At 39.0% G+C, this 18,517-nt stretch overlaps 1 protein-coding gene across 4 annotated transcripts in view; it reads left to right on the top strand.

Annotated features, from left to right (window-relative positions):
• CTDSPL (CTD small phosphatase like) overlaps positions 1-10,340 on the top strand; it is a 132,831-nt gene extending 122,491 nt beyond the window's left edge. For 3 of the 4 annotated variants that reach the window (XM_038389735.2, XM_038389737.2, XM_043509737.1), the window contains 3 exons: positions 1,703-1,795; positions 3,571-3,756; positions 5,776-10,340. In XM_038389735.2, coding sequence (XP_038245663.1) covers positions 1,703-1,795; positions 3,571-3,756; positions 5,776-5,901 — 405 coding nt within the window. In that variant the 3' untranslated portion in view covers positions 5,902-10,340. Of the gene's footprint in view, positions 1-1,702; positions 1,796-3,570; positions 3,757-5,392; positions 5,626-5,775 lie in introns of those variants that run through there. The other variant, XM_038389739.2, reaches the window with a different exon arrangement.
• The last annotated feature ends 8,177 nt before the right edge of the window (positions 10,341-18,517 follow it).

The following is an 18,517-nucleotide window of genomic DNA, read 5'->3' as shown; positions in this document are numbered from 1 at the left end:
ATTATAGTGCTTTGCATGTACATTCTTTTAATATAAATCGGGTAGTATTTAAGCCCTGATCATGCAGCATCCCTTCTCTTCCCGTACTGCATTTAATTTTTACATTATTAAGTTAAACTGGTGTTTCCATAACTTTCTCTTTCACTGTGTATATGTATGGGCTCACTGCACTTTTGCCTTTTAATATCACTGTTAACCTAATGAAAATAATATGTTAGCCAGTAAAACTTCCTTAAATAACAGACAAGGCATTAAACAAGTTCAGTTTTGCGTGTTTTACCTTATGATAGAGAAACCTATTTAATTTACCAGGCTTTAGCAAGAAATCTACAATGCTGAAATTCTCTTAAATGCAAAAGTAAGAATTGCTAATTTAGTTCTATCAAGAACCTTTATCAAATGGTAGCAAGCAAGATAAATAACAATTTTTTAAAGTAACCATTTAACACAGACATACCTCCTCCCATCCCCCCAGTTTATTGTTTTTACCCAATTGTAAACTTCCTGGATAGGGACTGTCTTTATCTCGGTATCTTATATGAACACTAAGCACATTGTTGGTGCTTAACAAATAATCTTAGTAGCTGTATCAATTGCAATAAACTGGTTCTTGCTGCAAAATGGCAGTGTGGCTCCTTTGCTGGAGCTACTGCTGCCTAAAAGGAGGAAAACCCAGAAGATTTACTGTATTTATGACAAAGCCTCAACTGAAGAGTTTTTACATGCTCAGTACAACTCAAAATATACACTGGAAACTCATTTTTCCATTGAAGAGGTGAAAGCTTGTATTTTATTAATGGGTTTAGAAAATCAATAAAAAGCAGCAATAGAGTATGTTATCTGACATCCAGAAACAAAAATTGAAGAGAAGTATTTTATTTTACAGAAGAAAAGGAAGAAGTCAATACATTTCAAAACTCCTCCCAACGCAAGATAAAACTTTCCCTCAGATGTTGTTTCCTCTAATACTGTTCAAGAATTGAAGAAACATAAGCATCAAAGAGTCATGCTACTTAAAGGCTCTCAGGCCCAGATTTTTAAAGGTATTCAGGAGTTGCTATGATCCGTTAGCAATGCTAACTGATTTAGGAGCCTAGATCTCATTTTCAAAATGGATTTAGGCACTTAGGAACCTAAATCTAATTAACTGTCAATGGGATTTTGGCTCCCGAGTGCCTAGATCTCTTTTGAAAATGAGATTTAGTCTCCTAAATTAGTTAGGCATTGCAACACTGAGCCTAACAATGTCTAAATACCTTTAAAAATGTGGAATGCATCTGATGAAGTGAGCTGTACCTCACGAAAACTTATGCTCAAATAAATTTGTTAGTCTCTAAGGTGCTACACGTACTCCTTTTCTTTTTGCGAATACAGACTAACACGGCTGCTACTCTGAAACCTTTAAAAATGTGGGTCGCAGTTCTTATTGCTTTGGTGCCCCATTACATGTCTGTCTGTCTTTTCAGTTTTAAGAATATATCTTTCCAGCAGGACACAGCATTACCAGTGTGCAGTCAGCATGGGGCTATCAAGTACATATGTTCAAATATTTCATTATTTAATACTATGCTTTGTTTTTTATCAGCCTTTTCCTTCATCTGAGCCTCCTGTGTCACATATTAGTCCTACCTACCAATTTTAGGCTAACTCCAGCCTTTTTGGCTTAAGCCTCATTTGATCTAAACAGTTATTGTCATTTCAGGTTTATGTATTGAAACGACCACATGTGGATGAGTTTCTCCAGAGGATGGGAGAGCTCTTTGAGTGTGTACTCTTCACAGCTAGTCTAGCCAAGGTTTGTCGTTTGTCTCTTCCTTCTCTTTATTATTTTTAATGTTGGTTAGTGGACATTTTGTTTGGGTTTTCTGTGGATGATTGTTTTCCTCACTCGGTATGATGTTAATTTTTCCCCTTTTCTGCTTCTTTGCCTGACGGTGTGTACTTTGTCTGCTAGTGTGTGGGTAAGTGTTTCCATGGTAACAATATCACATATGGGCTTGTCTCATAATGTAGCCTCCATGCATTGCTCGTGATGCCAATATGAAAGGCTTACAAGTTACCATGGTTATAGTGGGAAATTAGAACAAATAGTGTACTACATGAAGCAGTATATTAAAGCTGGGCGTTAAATAAGGTGTGCTATATCTAAGCTATGAAATCAGCCAATAGTTCAGAAAGTACTTTGGTGCAAAAACATAGGACACAGATGTCTGAGATGTGGATATGCAGTTATAATTTCGGTTGAGACTATTAAATGCTGTTTGTAAAGCTTGATATATTTAGCATCTGAAAAGCAATATTTTGTGCCCTTTTAGCTTTGGTGAAATAGCATCTTGTGTAGGTAGTTTTGTAGTGGACTGTGCAGCTTTACTTCTGCAATATCTTTTGTATTTGGTTTTGATTTTGAAGTGAAATCAGTTGATTGGTCATTTTTAAATTCATTTTATTTAAATATCTTTGGTTTAGTAAAGTAAGTTAAATTCTAATCTTTTTGTGGCTTTCCGTAGACTCTAGAGATGGGAAAGACCTGTTAAATCATCTAGTTCATCTCCTTGTCAGCGCAGGATTGTGTGTTTTACCAGTATTGTGTCCAGTCAAGTTCTAAAAGTCCCAAAGCAGGGGATTTGCACTTTTTCTCTTGAAAAAGCCTTAATAAAAGGAAAGGTTTATTGACAGCAAGGTCTATTTTGCTTGCTGTTCAATTTAGAAAAGTCCCATCAAATGATCAATCATATCCTTCAAAGAATTTGTGCTAACTATAATTGTCGAGGCTATCCACTCTTACAATCTGGTTTCCTGTCTAGGTGTCTCTCCCTTCCCACCCTCTTGGGCTATTACTATCAATTCTTGAGTTAAAATTCATGCCATCATATGCTATGGTACTTGCATTGTCTTTGAGGTGTGATATGTAGCACTCCTTTCCTTTGAATAATGCCAACACAGAATGTTACAAATGGATATTTGTATTAGATATTTTTGCCTGTCCTCTCACAACTGGAATGTGCATGTTTTGGGGATCTTCAGATCCCTTGCTGACATCAACAGTCAACATGCATTATTGACAAAGGCACATCATGAATTAGGCCGAGTCAGATGTCTCCTCCATTACCCTTGACTTCACAGATACATGGAATTGAATTTGGTACGAGTAGCTGCAGAAGTGGCATCTTGTGCTCTAGGTTTACCATTACTTTTTCATGCATTTTTACAGTCGTATTAAGTGAGTTCTCTGAACTCATCGGCTTCTAGGAGTTAAAAGACACATGTAAAGAGCCCATGTTGAGATGTGTTAAGATAATTAGTAAATCATAGCAAGCTTTACAGTGCAAGTTATTTTCTTTCTGAAAGATAAGTGTACTACAGTCCTGTTACCAATTTATTAATAATTTTAGCTTTGCTAGCACATAAATTAATAAGGAGAAGAAGCTGAAGCAAAGCAGATTGTAGTTCTGTCTATAATTGTCCTTTTTATTTGTCCTTAATGTTTAGTTCTAGGAAACATTGCTGTACCTGCTGACATGCAATTTCCATTTTTTAAACTTCTGAATCATATTAACTTCTGTCTTTAAGTATGCGGATCCAGTAGCAGACTTGTTGGATCGCTGGGGTGTGTTCAGGGCAAGACTCTTCAGAGAATCCTGTGTTTTCCATAGAGGAAATTATGTGAAGGATCTGAGTCGACTGGGAAGAGAGCTGAGTAAAGTTATTATAGTGGATAACTCTCCTGCGTCTTACATCTTCCATCCTGAAAATGCAGTAAGTAGTCCCAAGGAATAACTTTCTCTCTTTGGTCTTCCATGGTCAGGTTTCCACATTCAAATAATATTAAGTACTCAAATTTACTTTTAAAGTGTTAACTAGTGTCAACAGCATCATCATTCTCTGAAACGTTAAGTAGAAGATCAGGTTTAATGCTAGCTATTACGAAGTTAGATTTAGGCCAAGCTTCTCCACGCTACTCTGTCAATTCATCTTTCTCATGCCTAGCTCTCCTTCATTTTTTAGCTTTGGGCATCTTCTGAAGAAACTGCTAATTGTGCAGAAAAACACCAAACAGTGTGATGTCTTTATAATCACTCCTTGTACAGGCTGTTAGAAGAGAGGATATTCATCCAAAAACCTCAAAACGATTTTTATTTTTTTAATGGGTACTCTGACATTGTTTCACATGAGTGAAGTTATTTTAATAGACAAGCTAATAACTATTTTTACTGGCACAAGTTGAATACCTGTCTGTGTTTTTTATTTGTATATTTTCCTTTATTGTGAATTAAGATTGTATTTGGGGAGAATTGGCAGACCTGATGCTGCTTCCTTCCCTCCTTTCCTTATCTGCTAATTAGAATTTCTATTATGGGTCATTCTGTGATTAGGAATACTAGTCAACCAGCTTTAGAAATAAAGTGAAGGGAAGAGGGTGGGTTTTGGTGATAGTATAAATGCCAGTAATACAGATATTTCTTACTCAAGGAATTTCTTCATATTTCCCTTTGGAGATTGAGAGTAGAGATCCATGCTTTTGGGATGTGCAATCCACATGAAGCCTGGAACCCATTGGAAAGCTTTTGCACTTGGGAGTTGCACAAACAGAGACCTCTCCATCAACCACCACTCTCAATATACATGCATACGCTTCTCTTGCTAGTCACCTAGCAAGCTAGGGACTCCCTCTAGTTCCCTTGAAACATTAGGTTGTCCATCAGGCATTTTTTTTTGTTTTTGAGGATTATTTTATTGTCAGTTCTCAGATTTGTGTAGCTTTTAGTTGATATGGTAAAAAGTGAAGGTTTAAAGAAAGCTTCTTAAAACATGGAATTTCTGAACTCAGGCCCTCAAATCTTGATGCCTTGGATGCTTGAGTGAGAGACCTTATGTGTTTAGTGCCGCATATGGCTTCAGTTTACCTCATTTTACCAGCTCTGCATGCAAGGATCAGGAGCCACAAATCTAATCCATGCTGAAGGTTATAAATCAAAGCAAACTCCAGACCACTTTTTGATGTTATAAAATCCAGTGCTAAGAAGTTATCTGAGTTATAAAATCCTGTGTGGAAAAGCGCTAAAAGCTAGTGGCAATTCCAGTCCCTGGAGGACCACAGAATGAGACTAGATCCAAAACAGACTCTAATGCATTACTTCAGTAAGATCCCATAGTGAAAATACACAATATTCTTCCCTAGACCCCCCTCTACTCCTTTATGAAGCATTATTCTCTGAACCTTGCCTCAAAATCTGATATACAGTACAGAGCAGTTGGGTATTCATTGTTCAAATATTTCCTCCTCAGTTACACTTCTGTGAGGGTTTCTTGCTCTATGCATAGGCATCTGTATTGACAGTACTCTAAGGAGAAAGAAAAGAGACTCACCTGTAATTGGAGTTTTTCCAACTAGATTATCGGTGTAGAGTCATAGTCTGCACCCTACTTCAGGCTATTCTGGATTCTAAGGAGGCAGAAGACATTGAAGGGGAGATGTGCCATGCCTCATGTAACCTTGCTTGGAACATACCACATCTGGAAAGAGTCTGCAGTTAGCTTTCCAGAGGTTCCAGTCTTGATGTGGGTGTGCAAGTATATCTTAAGGATGTGGGTCTGAACTGGCAATGTACTTGAACCTCAGTTGCAGGTGAGTAACTTTTCTTTATCATGGTCATTAGCTGCCGATAGGATGCCTGCCAGTAGGTGCTGTAAGCTAAGATTCTGAGGTAGATGGAAATTGAGCGTGTGTTCTTGATGCAGCAAAGCCTCTTCTATTTTTCTCTTTCTCTATTTCAGGTGCCTGTGCAATCCTGGTTTGATGACATGACGGACACAGAGCTGCTAGATCTTATTCCTTTCTTTGAAGGACTAAGCAGAGAGGAAGAAGTTTACAGTATGCTTCACAAACTTTGCAACAGGTAGCCCTTAAATCTGACTGCTTCTGGTTGATTACAGTTGCTACAGACTCTTTCTCCATCTCTCACAGCTCTTTCAAACTAAGCTTTGAGGAGGCTGCTCCTGTCAGAAGTGCTACTCTTGATCTTCCTGTTACAGTGTACACGAAGGACAATCATGAGTGATGCTAGTAAGCCTTCAGAAGCCTGACGTCCTAAGGTCACATGTTCAGACTACTTTTTTTAAAAAAGAAAAAAAGAAGCTATTTTAAATGGGACTCTTTTAATGACTTTCGTAAGTGGACATATTTTACTGGATCAGCTTTTCTTAAAACATGCCAAAAAAAGAAGCTTGTTGTATTTCAGCAGTCAAATTTCTCCCCCCTTCCACTATGCAGACAGTTTCACCCTCTGCTTAGAGCAGTTGACCTGACTCTGAATTTTTTTCTTACAGAATGAAGTGCCTTTTTGAATGTTATTTTAAGATAAAAGTTCATTTTGTATAAGGTGTATTTCCAGACATCTTTTAGTCTTGTATTGTCTAAACGCTTTAAAAAGGAAAAAGGATTTTTTTATAGAGCACTGTAATATATGATAACAAAGGAAAAAGTTGAAACAAATATGCTGGGGTCCTGTCTCCATGGTGATGTTAAGTTGTATTAATTACATTTTGTCATGCTCAGAAGGTTTAGGAGTTTGGGGAGGGGTGATTTTGGTTACAGGTTTGTGTCACTATGGTCTTACTCATTTTGGACACAGTTTGAACATATCTGCAGTTTGAGTATTAGGGTATGATAGAATTGGGAAAATGTGGTGGGAAATAGATCTCAAGCACCTTTTGTGCTAGATGGATCAAGTTCTGTTATCTCTGCTTGCGCACAACTGCCATGCCTCTCCAATTTTTTAAAACATCATAATGAGAAACCCATTCTATTGGGGGGAAGGGAGGGAGAATCTATTTATTGATCTACATTCTTACAAAAACCCATCTGAGTAAGCTGGATGTGTGCTGAGCTGTTAAGAGTATTTTTTCTCTTAATCGTTGCTACTGTATATTCACCAAATGGAGCTGACCATAGGCTGTTATACTGTTCTTTGCCACTGTGCCTGCACTACCAAAACATTTGCTGTAAGCTGCAAATTTGGGCAATAAATGAAATGCAGGTGATATACCCCACCCTTATGTAATAAACTTGTGGTATATGACATCCCACATACTCAGTTAAAGGTGACCTGCAAAGGACTTTGAAAAATGCCTTTTGCTCCTTTATGCACCGTAAAGAAGCAAAATGGAGGTATGAGCCCAAATTTATTTTAAAGTGGGGGCTTTTTTTTCCCTGCTTGTGTTTTTTCCTTAGAAATGTCAGGAATGTTAACTGATCTTTCCTGGTTTTTGCTGAACACTTGTTGAGAGTCTCAGATGCAGATTGGGAGCCATATCACCCCTGCTGGAGGTGTGTTTAACTCAGAATTCCTTTCTCTAACATACTCTTTAGGCTTTGGAGTTAAATAGGTGTTAACTTAGAATATTAAAAACAATATAAAAATCTACTAAAAATCCTGTCTTCTCAGTTCACTTGGCTTTCATTCATTTGTGATGTCATAATTACACTAGTTCTTCATCCAGGGTAGACAAGACCTGAATTTCTGATGTTAAAAACACATGTGACTGTTGTTTTTAAGCCTTTTGAAGCAAAAAGGCACAGCCCTTTTTTTCCTTTCCTGGGTCACCTTTTAACCATTTTTATACCAGTAGAAATCTAATCATGCAAATTAGCCATATTTGGCAGACATCAAACAAAGTTAAACTAATAATTTGGTGCTTTAATTAGCCTACTGTCAAATGCCGCAAGGTAGATACAAGTTGCCTTTTTACAGGTATGACCAATAGGAATTACAAGAAGTTGACCTAGATTGTCATCCTTGGCTAAAATATTTACTAAGCAGCTTAATAAATTCATTCCTAAAAGGGTGGGCCAGCCTACACAGTCATGGAATAGATTATCACAGGGGCAGTATAAGACTCAGAGAGGACTTGTCTCCTTGCAGTGCAGCTTTGCACTGTGCTCACAGTGTTTCTCAGTGAGGATGTTCTAAGCAGTACCATGACATTTAAGTCACACTTTTGTTCTCTTACCCGTTGTCATTACCTTAGTACTGTATGTTTCTATGCCAGAACTAAATTCTGACAATAAAAAAAAAATAAAAATCTAGATGGTTTAAAAGGACATATGGATTCTGGTTAGTCCATTACATTTGCATTCAGTCTAAGATCTTTAGTTTTGTTTTTGAATACTGAGTAATGAAACCGTAAACTGCCAAAAAGTTGTTCTCTGAGCAGTATTTTTAACTGTATTTGTGACCTCTGTGCCTCAGATACAGTCTGCAGGGAAGTATTCAGGTTGTAGTTTATTGTGCAGGTGTGATGAGAATGGCTGAAAAAAAATTAAAGATTTTCACACAAGTATTAGACCAAACAGTCTTACCAATTAGACAGTGAATAACCCCTTCAAGAGACATTACCATTTAGACAGTTGTGATCTGTTGTACATAAGACAAACCATGTCATCAGCTGCTCACATTTATAAAAGCAGTGATTTCATGAACCCAGTTGCCTTAAATGTCTGTGAATGAATGTTGATATTAAAGTGACCTGTATTGTTTTGAAATCAACATGTAATGGACAACTGAACTTCTGTTCCCACATCTGAAACCATTTTAACGACTAATACTATACAATCACTGTCTTCGTGTTGTTTCTGTACAGTTTTAATGCTGTTTGGGCTTTTGTAATCCACAGAGTTCCAGAAAAAATTGGCTTTATAATTTCAACTGATAAAGCATACAAAATAACACACAGCGCTCAAAAATGACAAAATCAGGGGTATAACATAGTAACATTTCTGATCCATGCTAATATTGTAAGTGCATTTTATATATGATTTTTGTTTGAGTTCTAATCATGGTAAGTTTCACTCTAGAATGTGAGAATATTTTTGGATAATACCCGATTCCTTCTGACATCAAATGGGGTGGTTGTTTAAGATCAAGTTTGGGGTTCCTAAGTGTTTGGATTTTTTACAGTTATGTGAGCAACTATCATATATACCTTTTTGCACTTTATTTTCCCACACTTAAAAAATCCAGATTTTTATAAGCTCTTTTAGTTTATATATAACTATATATTTGAAGCACCTAGATTTTAACAAAGCAATATAGTTCTAAACATAATGCCAGAAAAAGTAGAATGTTTATAAAAAAAATTGCAATATGATTATTTTTGTTTTACTTCAATTAAATGAGATTTTGAAAATCAAAACAGAAAATCAAATTATTTCCCAAAGTTCTTCTATATTTACACGTGCAGTAGTGCATGCTGCATGTGGGTCACCGAGACTGTTAGAAACCTTGTCTTTCAATTATAATTCCCAGATATTATCACATAACTATTAAAAAGTCTTTCCCAGTGGATCATTCAGTTCAACTAAAGAAATGCTACCTGACCCAAAGTTCCGTTGTCCTTTCTGTGTTGGGTTAAAAAAAGGTTATTTGCCTGCATAGGGAGATATATATTTTAATTTAAAATGTAAGGCAGAGTGCCATAAATTCTTGAAATTCAACTAAAATGTTATGATTAAATTGCCATCTGTAAACTAGGGCTGTGCGCAGAATATTTGTTAAATACCGGGAAGTTTTGAATGGAAGATTTTAGCAAATGTACAATACTACTGTATTCATTTAGGTAGCTTTGGAAAAAAACAAAAACTGTTTCTTGTTTTTCCCTTTAATTTCTTTTTAAAAAAAACAGTGAAGTTATACATGGAAGAAACCCGTCACCTGAAGAGCTTGGTTATCAGTGTGTTCAGTCACTTTATCACAGCATGATTTTGATTAGAGTGGTTGGGGGGGACAATAAAATCCCTAAATTACACTCGCTTGTACTGGGTTTGCCGCTTTGAAATTTCAATGTAAAAAGTCTGTAGCAATATAATTTACAAAAACACACGATCCTATGTTTTACAGAATTTTTTTTTTTACTAATAAAACACAGAACCGCACAGCCCTATTGTAAAAGAAAAAAAAATGTTTGTGGCTCTGATTTCAAAGGTGCTGTGATGTATGCCTTTGTGTGGTGAGGAGGGCAGATAAGACTTGGGTTGGGGAATTGCTTGAAATTCTATAGGATAACTATGCAAAAAGAGCTGTTTTCTGTTCATATTTTATTGTAAAAATCCAGCTGTCTGGCTTTTTGTTAAAACTCTTCTGGGAACTTAAGAGGAGTAAGCAATGGACATATTGCTTGTTTGTCTAATAATGGAGCTGTTTACACTTTAATGCAATGAACAATCCAGCAATACTTGAGAAACACTACATATACAGTGTGAGTGTTTTGAGGGGAGAGAAGTGTTGTCAATCAGGTATTGAATGGTATCTTTACTGTCACAAATAAAAGTTTTTAACAATTTAGATACTTGTGCATGTAATACTTCTCTGAGAAAAATTGTCCTCTTATTGCCACTGTCAGGGTCTTTATTCCCTCTGTGCGTGGTTCCTCTGTAGATTGGTAGAATCATTCCCCCCACCTCCTTTTTTTTTTTTTTTTTTTTAAAGCATGTATAGTAGTTCTTACGGAATACCCTGGCACCTGCTTATGCAGACAAGAGCTGATGAACTTTGCTGAATAAATTGCTGGTGACTCCGGCAGATGTTCCTGCTTTTTAGATCTCTTGGATGAGATCATACTATAACTTGTTCAGGTCTTAAAAATGTAACTTATTTTTGGAGGATTCTCAATTCGGCTGCTTGAATAATGGTTTTTACAGTATTTGCCACAGTTTAAGAAAAATCTCATTAAATTACGTACTATATCCGGTTGAACAATCTACTCTGATTCATTAGAAACTAACTTTCTATAGAACCTTTCCTCCAAGGAAAGTGTTGTGTATAGCTTGGGTGGTACGTATTATTAATGTTTTAAACTCGTAGGCATACACAGGTTAAATAGCTTACCAAAGGTTATACAGCAAACAACTGCAATTAGGAATAGAACCCTGTTTTCCTGACTCCTGGTTCATTTCTGTAGCCGTTTCACATCCCTGTCTGTATGGTAAGTTTAAATTTTATAGATTGATTTTATTTTTCCTCCAACTTTTTCACTTTACTGTGTACAAAATGACCTGTGTTTTAAGATCAAGAGCTTTGGCTTATGTGTGCAGAATAATACTCCTGATGTTAACATTGTTATGTCCAGGGTTTAAAATGTTTCCTCACACATTTCTTAGGACCAGTTCTTAGGGCAGAGATGATCTCCTCTTCCAGTCATTGAGCCCGGAGCTTAACAAGGTTCAGAAAAGGATTAGATGTTGATTCAGATGACAAGAACATCCAAAGTTCTTGCAGTAAATATGAAAAGAACAAGAAAGAGTTTTGGAAGGAGTATAAACTAGATCTGTGCAGAAATAGGGAATTCCATTTCATTGAGGAGTTCAATATTTCATTCTGATTCAGAACAAACCCCCAAAATTTAAAAACTTCTCCCCAAAAAGGCGTGGAGCGGCACCAGGCAGGCAGAGTTCTGTCAAAACCTTGCCTGGTTTCCACTGGAACTTCATCCAAATTGAGCGGTCTTTGCGAAACATTTTGATTTCAACAAATCTGCAAATTCTGACCCCAAAAAAAGTTTTATCAGAATTTTTTCCAGCTAGGGCGAATATAAGCCCTTCTGCTTTCAGGGCTTGAGACAACCTCTAATGGGAATTGGAAGGAAACTGTTTTGGCAGGCAGGTCGTCCTAGAACAACCTACTGCAGGGTTTCTCACACCTTCCTCTGAAGAACCTGTACCATCCCCTGTTAGTGACAGATGGAGTGAGCACAGGCATGATCTCTGTGGCAGTTCCGATGTTCCAGATCATATACTTTCCCTGCACATCTGCCTCATTTAGTTAGATTGAAAAGGTAAGACTTGGGCAGTATTTAGATAAGCTGAATTTGCTTTATGGTGATGGTTGCTATGTTTGCTTGTTCAAATCCCTCACAGACACACCATTTGAACCTGTGCTACTTGTATCATCCACTGTTTTAATGTGTGTTACTCTGTCATCGATGGTCTTTACTATCCCTCTGATTTTGGTGGTGTACATAAATGTCATCCAGATTTAATTTATGCAAATGGACAAAGAAATATGGAGTATTTATGCAGAGCGCACAGAACTGCTTGCTTGTTCCATATTACCTGGTTTAAAATAATAATTCTTGCAGTCCTGGACATGGCTCTACTTGAAGATTGAAGGGTGATTCACCCTTGTGCCAGAAGCATTTCTGCCATATATGTGTTGAGAACCACTGTTCTGGATAATTAGGCTTGATTATTTAATCTTTCCAAAGAAGATTGTACAAGAGCCAAGAATTTCCAGCACTGAGGTAAATGCTTTACACTCGGGAATCTCTGACTGCTCATTCAAGAGTTAATTATTTCACAAAGGTTTGCTTTATTTGTGGTATTTTGTGATTCATACTAAACTTGTTTAAAGAGCAATTTACTGTAATTTGGCCATCAATTTATGCCTCAACTCAGCACATTCATAAACTGATGTGTGTGCATTGAATGCAGATTAGATACTGTCTTTATCCTGTTCATGCCTGATAATTCACACTGAGTTTTCCTTCTACTTGTGACAAATGGGAGCCAAGAATAGAACCTCTTTCTGTTAATGAGCCTAAGTACAACTCCCTGATATACCCACCCCTAGAATTCTCTGCCTGCAAAGGCTTCCAGAGCTCCATTCGTAAGCGAATTTCTCATTCTTATTTATCGTTTTATGTTGGATTTGGTGCACCTTATAAGCTTGGCTGCTAGCTCAGGTAAATTTAAGCAGCATTAAGGCACCAAGGGTCAGGGTCCCTGTTGGCAACTCTGCCAAGTTCAGCTCCCACTTTTTTGCTGTAAGACTTACAGAAGGAAATAAAACAATTCCTTCTGCTTCCAAAGCTGCCTCTGGGTCTGGGTGAATGATGACCATGGAGAAAGGGATTGGCTCTTCGCTTTTTAAGATGAGACACTGGCTTAAGATACCCATTAATCAAGCTGTGCTTGCTTTCCCATACAGTTCAGTGCATCTTGCTTCCCGTCTTGCACTATTCTTCCTGTAGCAGTCCAGTGAGTAGACTGTAGATTGAATCAATTACATATTGGTGCATAGTGCAACTTCTCTCTACAGAGTGTAGCACAAATTGGCCCCAATCCTTGATTTGCAGTTACTAGTTCCTACCACAGTATGTGTTCTTATGATGTAGATATGTCTCAGCAATGAACTAGGGTGAGACCCAGCACCAAGATCTTCTCCAGAGATGAAAGGCACAAACTCCAAGAATCACCTACCTCCCAACTCTCCGATCTTGACCCGATAAGACTAAAGACAAATTAGTATGTGTATGTATGTGAGAGTAATCGTATTTGTGGTATTGAAAGGGGTTTTATCAGCTTGCAATTGGAATAGTCATTTTGTTCATAAGTACATTAGGAAGGTCACCCCAAATGAGTGCTGATGAAACCTTGATGTCACTGCACCATCACATATTCTGCATATCCTTCATTTGTCACAGGGAAACAGTTTTAGGAATGTTTTAGTTTTAAAAGAAAGAATTCGGACTCTCTCTTGTATCACTCCACCTGTAAGGCCAGATGCCCTAGTTAATCTGTCCAACTGTGCAGGGCTCAGAGAGCCACAAGAACATGTAAAAAGATCAAAAATAGCTTTTTTTCTAGTCCTAAAAATGTCAAGATCTATAGTGTGATGTTTCAGGTCATTTCATGGCTAGTGGAGAAAATGCTGTGCCCCTTCACAGAGGGGGTGAGAGAAATCCTTTTGTGCCAAGAGTTAAAAGCTCATTTCTAGCCCAGGAAGTCCACAAGATGGCTTAAGTTGTGACACCATTGAAGAGCTAGTGGGTGGGGCACCAGACTGGGATTCAGAACACATGGGTCTTTTACTGTGTGTATGTATAGCACCTGCCATAATGGGGTCCTGACCTTAGCTGGGATCTCTAGGTGCTACTTTAGATTGTAAGCTCTTTGGGTCAAGGATCATCTTTTGTGGTTCTGTATTTGTACAGTGCCTAGCACAATGGGGCCCTGGTCCATGGCTGGGACTCCTAGGGACTATGATAATACAAATAATAGAACTAATTTTTAAAATTTGTTCTATCACTTGTCTGTCCTGGGCCTTAGGCATGTGTGATCTTTTTTTTTTAAGGGAATTAAATTTTAGGGGGGAGGAAGAAACACTTATGGCAGGTTTGTTTGTTTTTTAATATTAGTTTGAAGCTTCCTATGAAATTGGAATGTTAGAATAAGTCCTGGGGAGATGGATTGGGGAACAGAGAGTAGGTAAAATGATCAAAAGTGGGTGATAGTAATTTAGCACGACTGCAATTTATCACAAGGACACCACTGCCAGGGGAGGGCATGCATATACATGAGTGCACACACAGTTCAGGACAACCACTATTTTAAAAACAAAAAACGAGGAGTACTTAGAGAGTAACTAAATGTGTTAGTCTCCAAGGTGCCACAAGTACTCCTCTGGTTTTTTTGCTGATACAGACTAACACTGCTACCACTCTGAAACCTGTCACTATTTTAAAGTTATGGGAGACGTAAGCTACTTATTCTTGCAGAACTTTTGTTACCCCACTAGGTGGTGCAATTGAGTTGTTTTGCCTTTAAAGGTGAATTGAAGAGCTGCTTTAAAAAAAAAAAATACACACACATACCCCACAAGTCACTGCATCTTAAAAAAGCTCAAGGGACCAGATCTCCAGCTGGTGTAAATAGGTTTACCAGTGGAGGATCTGGCTCAATACTCTTTCATTTACCAGGTAAGTCATTAACTCATGAATTCTGCATTTCCCCTGTAAAAATTTGACCTCACCAACTGGGCCAGAAAAATATCTGTAAAGAGGTGGGAATATTAAATCTCTCAGGCAACATGAAGAATCTTCACATCACCACTTGAAACGTAGGAATCAGTATCTCTTGAAAATATTTTATTTTTTTAATGTATTTAAGTTACACATTCTTCTGTGGACGCTTTTTTCCCCCCCTCCAAAAGTTCTGCGCCTAACCTTTCTAAGCAAAGAAATTGTAACTCCTTTTAGACTTGGCTGAAATACATTGAAAAAGCTAAGGATAAATGATAAATCTTTACAAAAATGCAATGCCAATCTTCAACATGTATAACATGTTAAGAGCTCCCAGTGCCTTTTCTTCAATTCTTCCCTTTCCCTGCAGTTCTTTGCACAGCACTCCGTTTGTAATGTTTAAACTTTGCACCATGAATACTAGAAAAAACCCTAGAGTACAAGCTAGGCCAAAATGCTCACCATCTGCAGGAGCATGTTTCAGGCCACACGTACAGGATCTCTTCCTTTCATGTGAAATATCTCCAGATCCATTCAGCAAGATAGAGGCTTTCAGCTGGTACCTTACAGGTGTGACCTCAGTTCTCACTCACTCAGTCTACTCCTCACCCGGCCCAGGGAGTTGAAACTGGGGTAAAGGAGAAATTGGAATTGCTGGGCTCTGCCCACTCTGTCTACCCAGAGAATAACTGGCAGCTCTGCTCGGCATAGGAGCCACTAAATTATGCTTATGCTCAAATAAATTTGTTAGTCTCTAAGGTGCCACAAGTACTCCTGTTCTTTTTGCAGAGACAGACTAACACAGCTGCTACTCTGAAACCTAAATTATTTGTGTGCTCCTCAGTGCCACAGGCAAGATTAGGGCCCCATTGTGCTAGGCTAATGTACACAGACAGACAGAAGGTCCCTGCCCCCAAAGAGGAAAGATGATTCCCTAGAGGGGAAGCAGCGAATGAGTTGGTGCATGTGTGCATGTGGGAAGAGCACTGGCAGGAGTTGTAGCACTGTTGTTCACTCCTGGCGGCTGAGCCAGACCCCAGCTGGGAGACTTTCCTCCGCAGGCATCTCCACCACCTTTCCTGCGTAGCTATCTCAGCTGAAGAACAGAGACACCAGCCCCAAGGCCTGTGTTCCACCTTGAAAGGTCAGTCCCAATAGCACAGGGAGAAGATGAGAAGAATGGAAGAGAAAAAAGGGGCAAAAAGGAGGAGCAAAATGTTTTCAAGAGAATTTGCACATCACTGGGGCACTGGGTGGGGGCACATCCCGCTGACATGTTAGGTGATTTTTGTTGGCTTCCTCATTTTTCTATAAAGGACATACCCTGAAACTCACCTTTGCTGCCCTCTGGAGCCTGGGGCTTCACACCCTTAGCTCATAAGACAAATTGTTCTTGGCAACATTTTTCACAGAAGTGGATGGAGCACTGGACTGGGAGTTTAGAGACCTAGATTCCATTCCCCAGCTCTCCCACTGCTCTGGAGTGTGACCCTGGGCAAGTTACTGCAACTCTGTGCCTTTCTGTCTTATGTTTTTAGTTGTAAACAGAGCACTGACATTCTCACTATTTGTTTGCAAAACACCTGGTACAATCATAGAACCATAGGATAAGAAGACACCGAAAGGATCATGTGGTCTAATCCCCTGCCAAGATGCAGGATTTGTTGTGTCTAAACCATCCGAGACAAGTGGCTGTCCAGCCTCCTTTTCACAACTTCCAGTGAAGGAGCTTCCACAACCTCCCAAGGCAGCCTGTTCCATTGTCCTGCTCTTCTTACAGTTAGGATGTTTTTCCTAAGATTTAATCTAAATCTGCTGTGCTGTAGTTTGAACCCATTGCCTCTTGTCCTGCCCTCTGTGACAAGAGAGAACAACTTTACTCCATCTTTTTTATGGCAGCCTTTCAAGTATTTGAAAACCACTATCATATCCTCCATTAAGCTCTTCTTTTCCAAACTAAATATGCCCAGTTCCCTCCGCCTTTGTGCTTATGCCTTAAATTACATCCCTTTGATCATCTTTGTCGCTCGCCTCTGGATCCTTTCCATTTCTCCACATCCTTTCTATACATTGGTGACCAAAATTGGACCCAGTACTCCAGCTGAGGCGAACCAGTGCAAAATGGAGCTGTACTATCATCTCCTGGGACTTTCCTGCGATGCCTCTGTGTTGTTGCAACCTAAAATTGCATTGTGCTTTTTTTTTTCTTTTTTTCTTTTTTTTTTTAAAATACCAGCATTGCATTGTTGACTCCTGTTGAGGCTGTGATCTACCACAACTCTCAGATCCTCTTCAGCAGTGCTGCCGCCAAGCCAGTTATCCCCCATTCTGTATTTGGGCATTTGATTTTTCTTCCCTAACTGTAGCACCTTACATTTACAATGGGGCCTTGATCTCAGTTCACGCCTCTAGGTGCTACTCTACTACATATAATTCATGTTTCTTCCTCCCCTCCACCCCCAATTAGTGATCGCTAAGTCCGGGTCTACACTACAGAATTACTTCAGTACAACCGTGTCGCTCAGAGGTGTGAATAATCCACACCCCAGAGCGATGTAGTTATACCGATCTAAGTGCTGGTGTGGACAGTGCTATGTTGGCACAAGAGCTTCTCTTGCCCACATCGCTACCGCCTCTCACAGAGGTGGAGTTAAGCCTACCGGAGAGCTCTCTCCCATCAGCTTAGAGCCACAATTTAAGTAATTGCTGTCACTCTTCTAATCTCTTCCTCCTTAACTGGATTCCTTTAATCCCCTGAACACTGCAATGTCCTTATTAGGAAGTATTAAGCCGTGACAAGTGTTCTCTGCTGTACAGAACACAGACAATCCACTCCGAGTCTCTTGCCATGCTCCTCCCTGCGTTCCCATTACTCTTAAAGCTAAACATTAACACAGTGAATGCTTAGCGGCTCAATCAGTATCACGTGGGCAGTTTTAGTTTTAAGTCATCTGAACTGGGTGTTCCCAAACAGATGCATCTAAGCAACTGGCAAAGGTGGGGTAGCAAACAAAATAGGGGTGGGACTTTGCCTAGTATTGACAGTAAACTGACAGAGGCACACAATCCCGTTGCCCTTTCCTGCGCCTGAGTGCACAAATACCGGCTCAGTTAGCTGGTGGATTTTTCTAACCCTTACAAATCTGTTCATTTTTTAATCCTGCTGATTGAAGGAGGTTTGTGCATTCCAGAGTCAATGGGTAGCAATAACTTATTCTATACAGGCTGTCCTGCTGGTTTTATATGGACTCTTTTACTGTAGGTGGAAATCAGGGGGCAATGACCTCCGTGGATGAGGGCGGAGGACAAGTTTACAGGTGTCTCAAGACATAAGTGCAAGAAGGGTGTGCTGTCAGTGAATTGCACTACTCCCTTGGAGCAATATCCATGGGAAGGTAAATCACTGGTAATCATCCTAAGGGTCCATTCCTTCTCTTATGGAGGTCAGAGGTTTGATGGGAGAAAGTATCTTAGCCTAAATTTAGTTTCCTTTTATTTAAAAACTGCCTTTGCCAAGGGTGAAAGGGCAGTTTATGGAATTTTAATGACTTGATTCTGTTAAAATACAGTATAGCCTCAATTCCCCCCAAGGTTGCAGGGCAGGTGGTGACACAACCCCTCACTGACCTGGATTGCACCCCGGAATGTGGTGATAGCATCAATTTTCCAGGTCTTCTCATTGTGAGAGAGAGGGTGGTCTTGCAGTTAAGGCATCGAAGTCTGA

This window comes from Dermochelys coriacea, chromosome 2, assembly GCF_009764565.3.
Source record: "Dermochelys coriacea isolate rDerCor1 chromosome 2, rDerCor1.pri.v4, whole genome shotgun sequence".
Classification (NCBI taxonomy): Eukaryota; Metazoa; Chordata; order Testudines; family Dermochelyidae; genus Dermochelys; species Dermochelys coriacea.
This window is presented reverse-complemented; position numbering and strand designations above follow the sequence as displayed.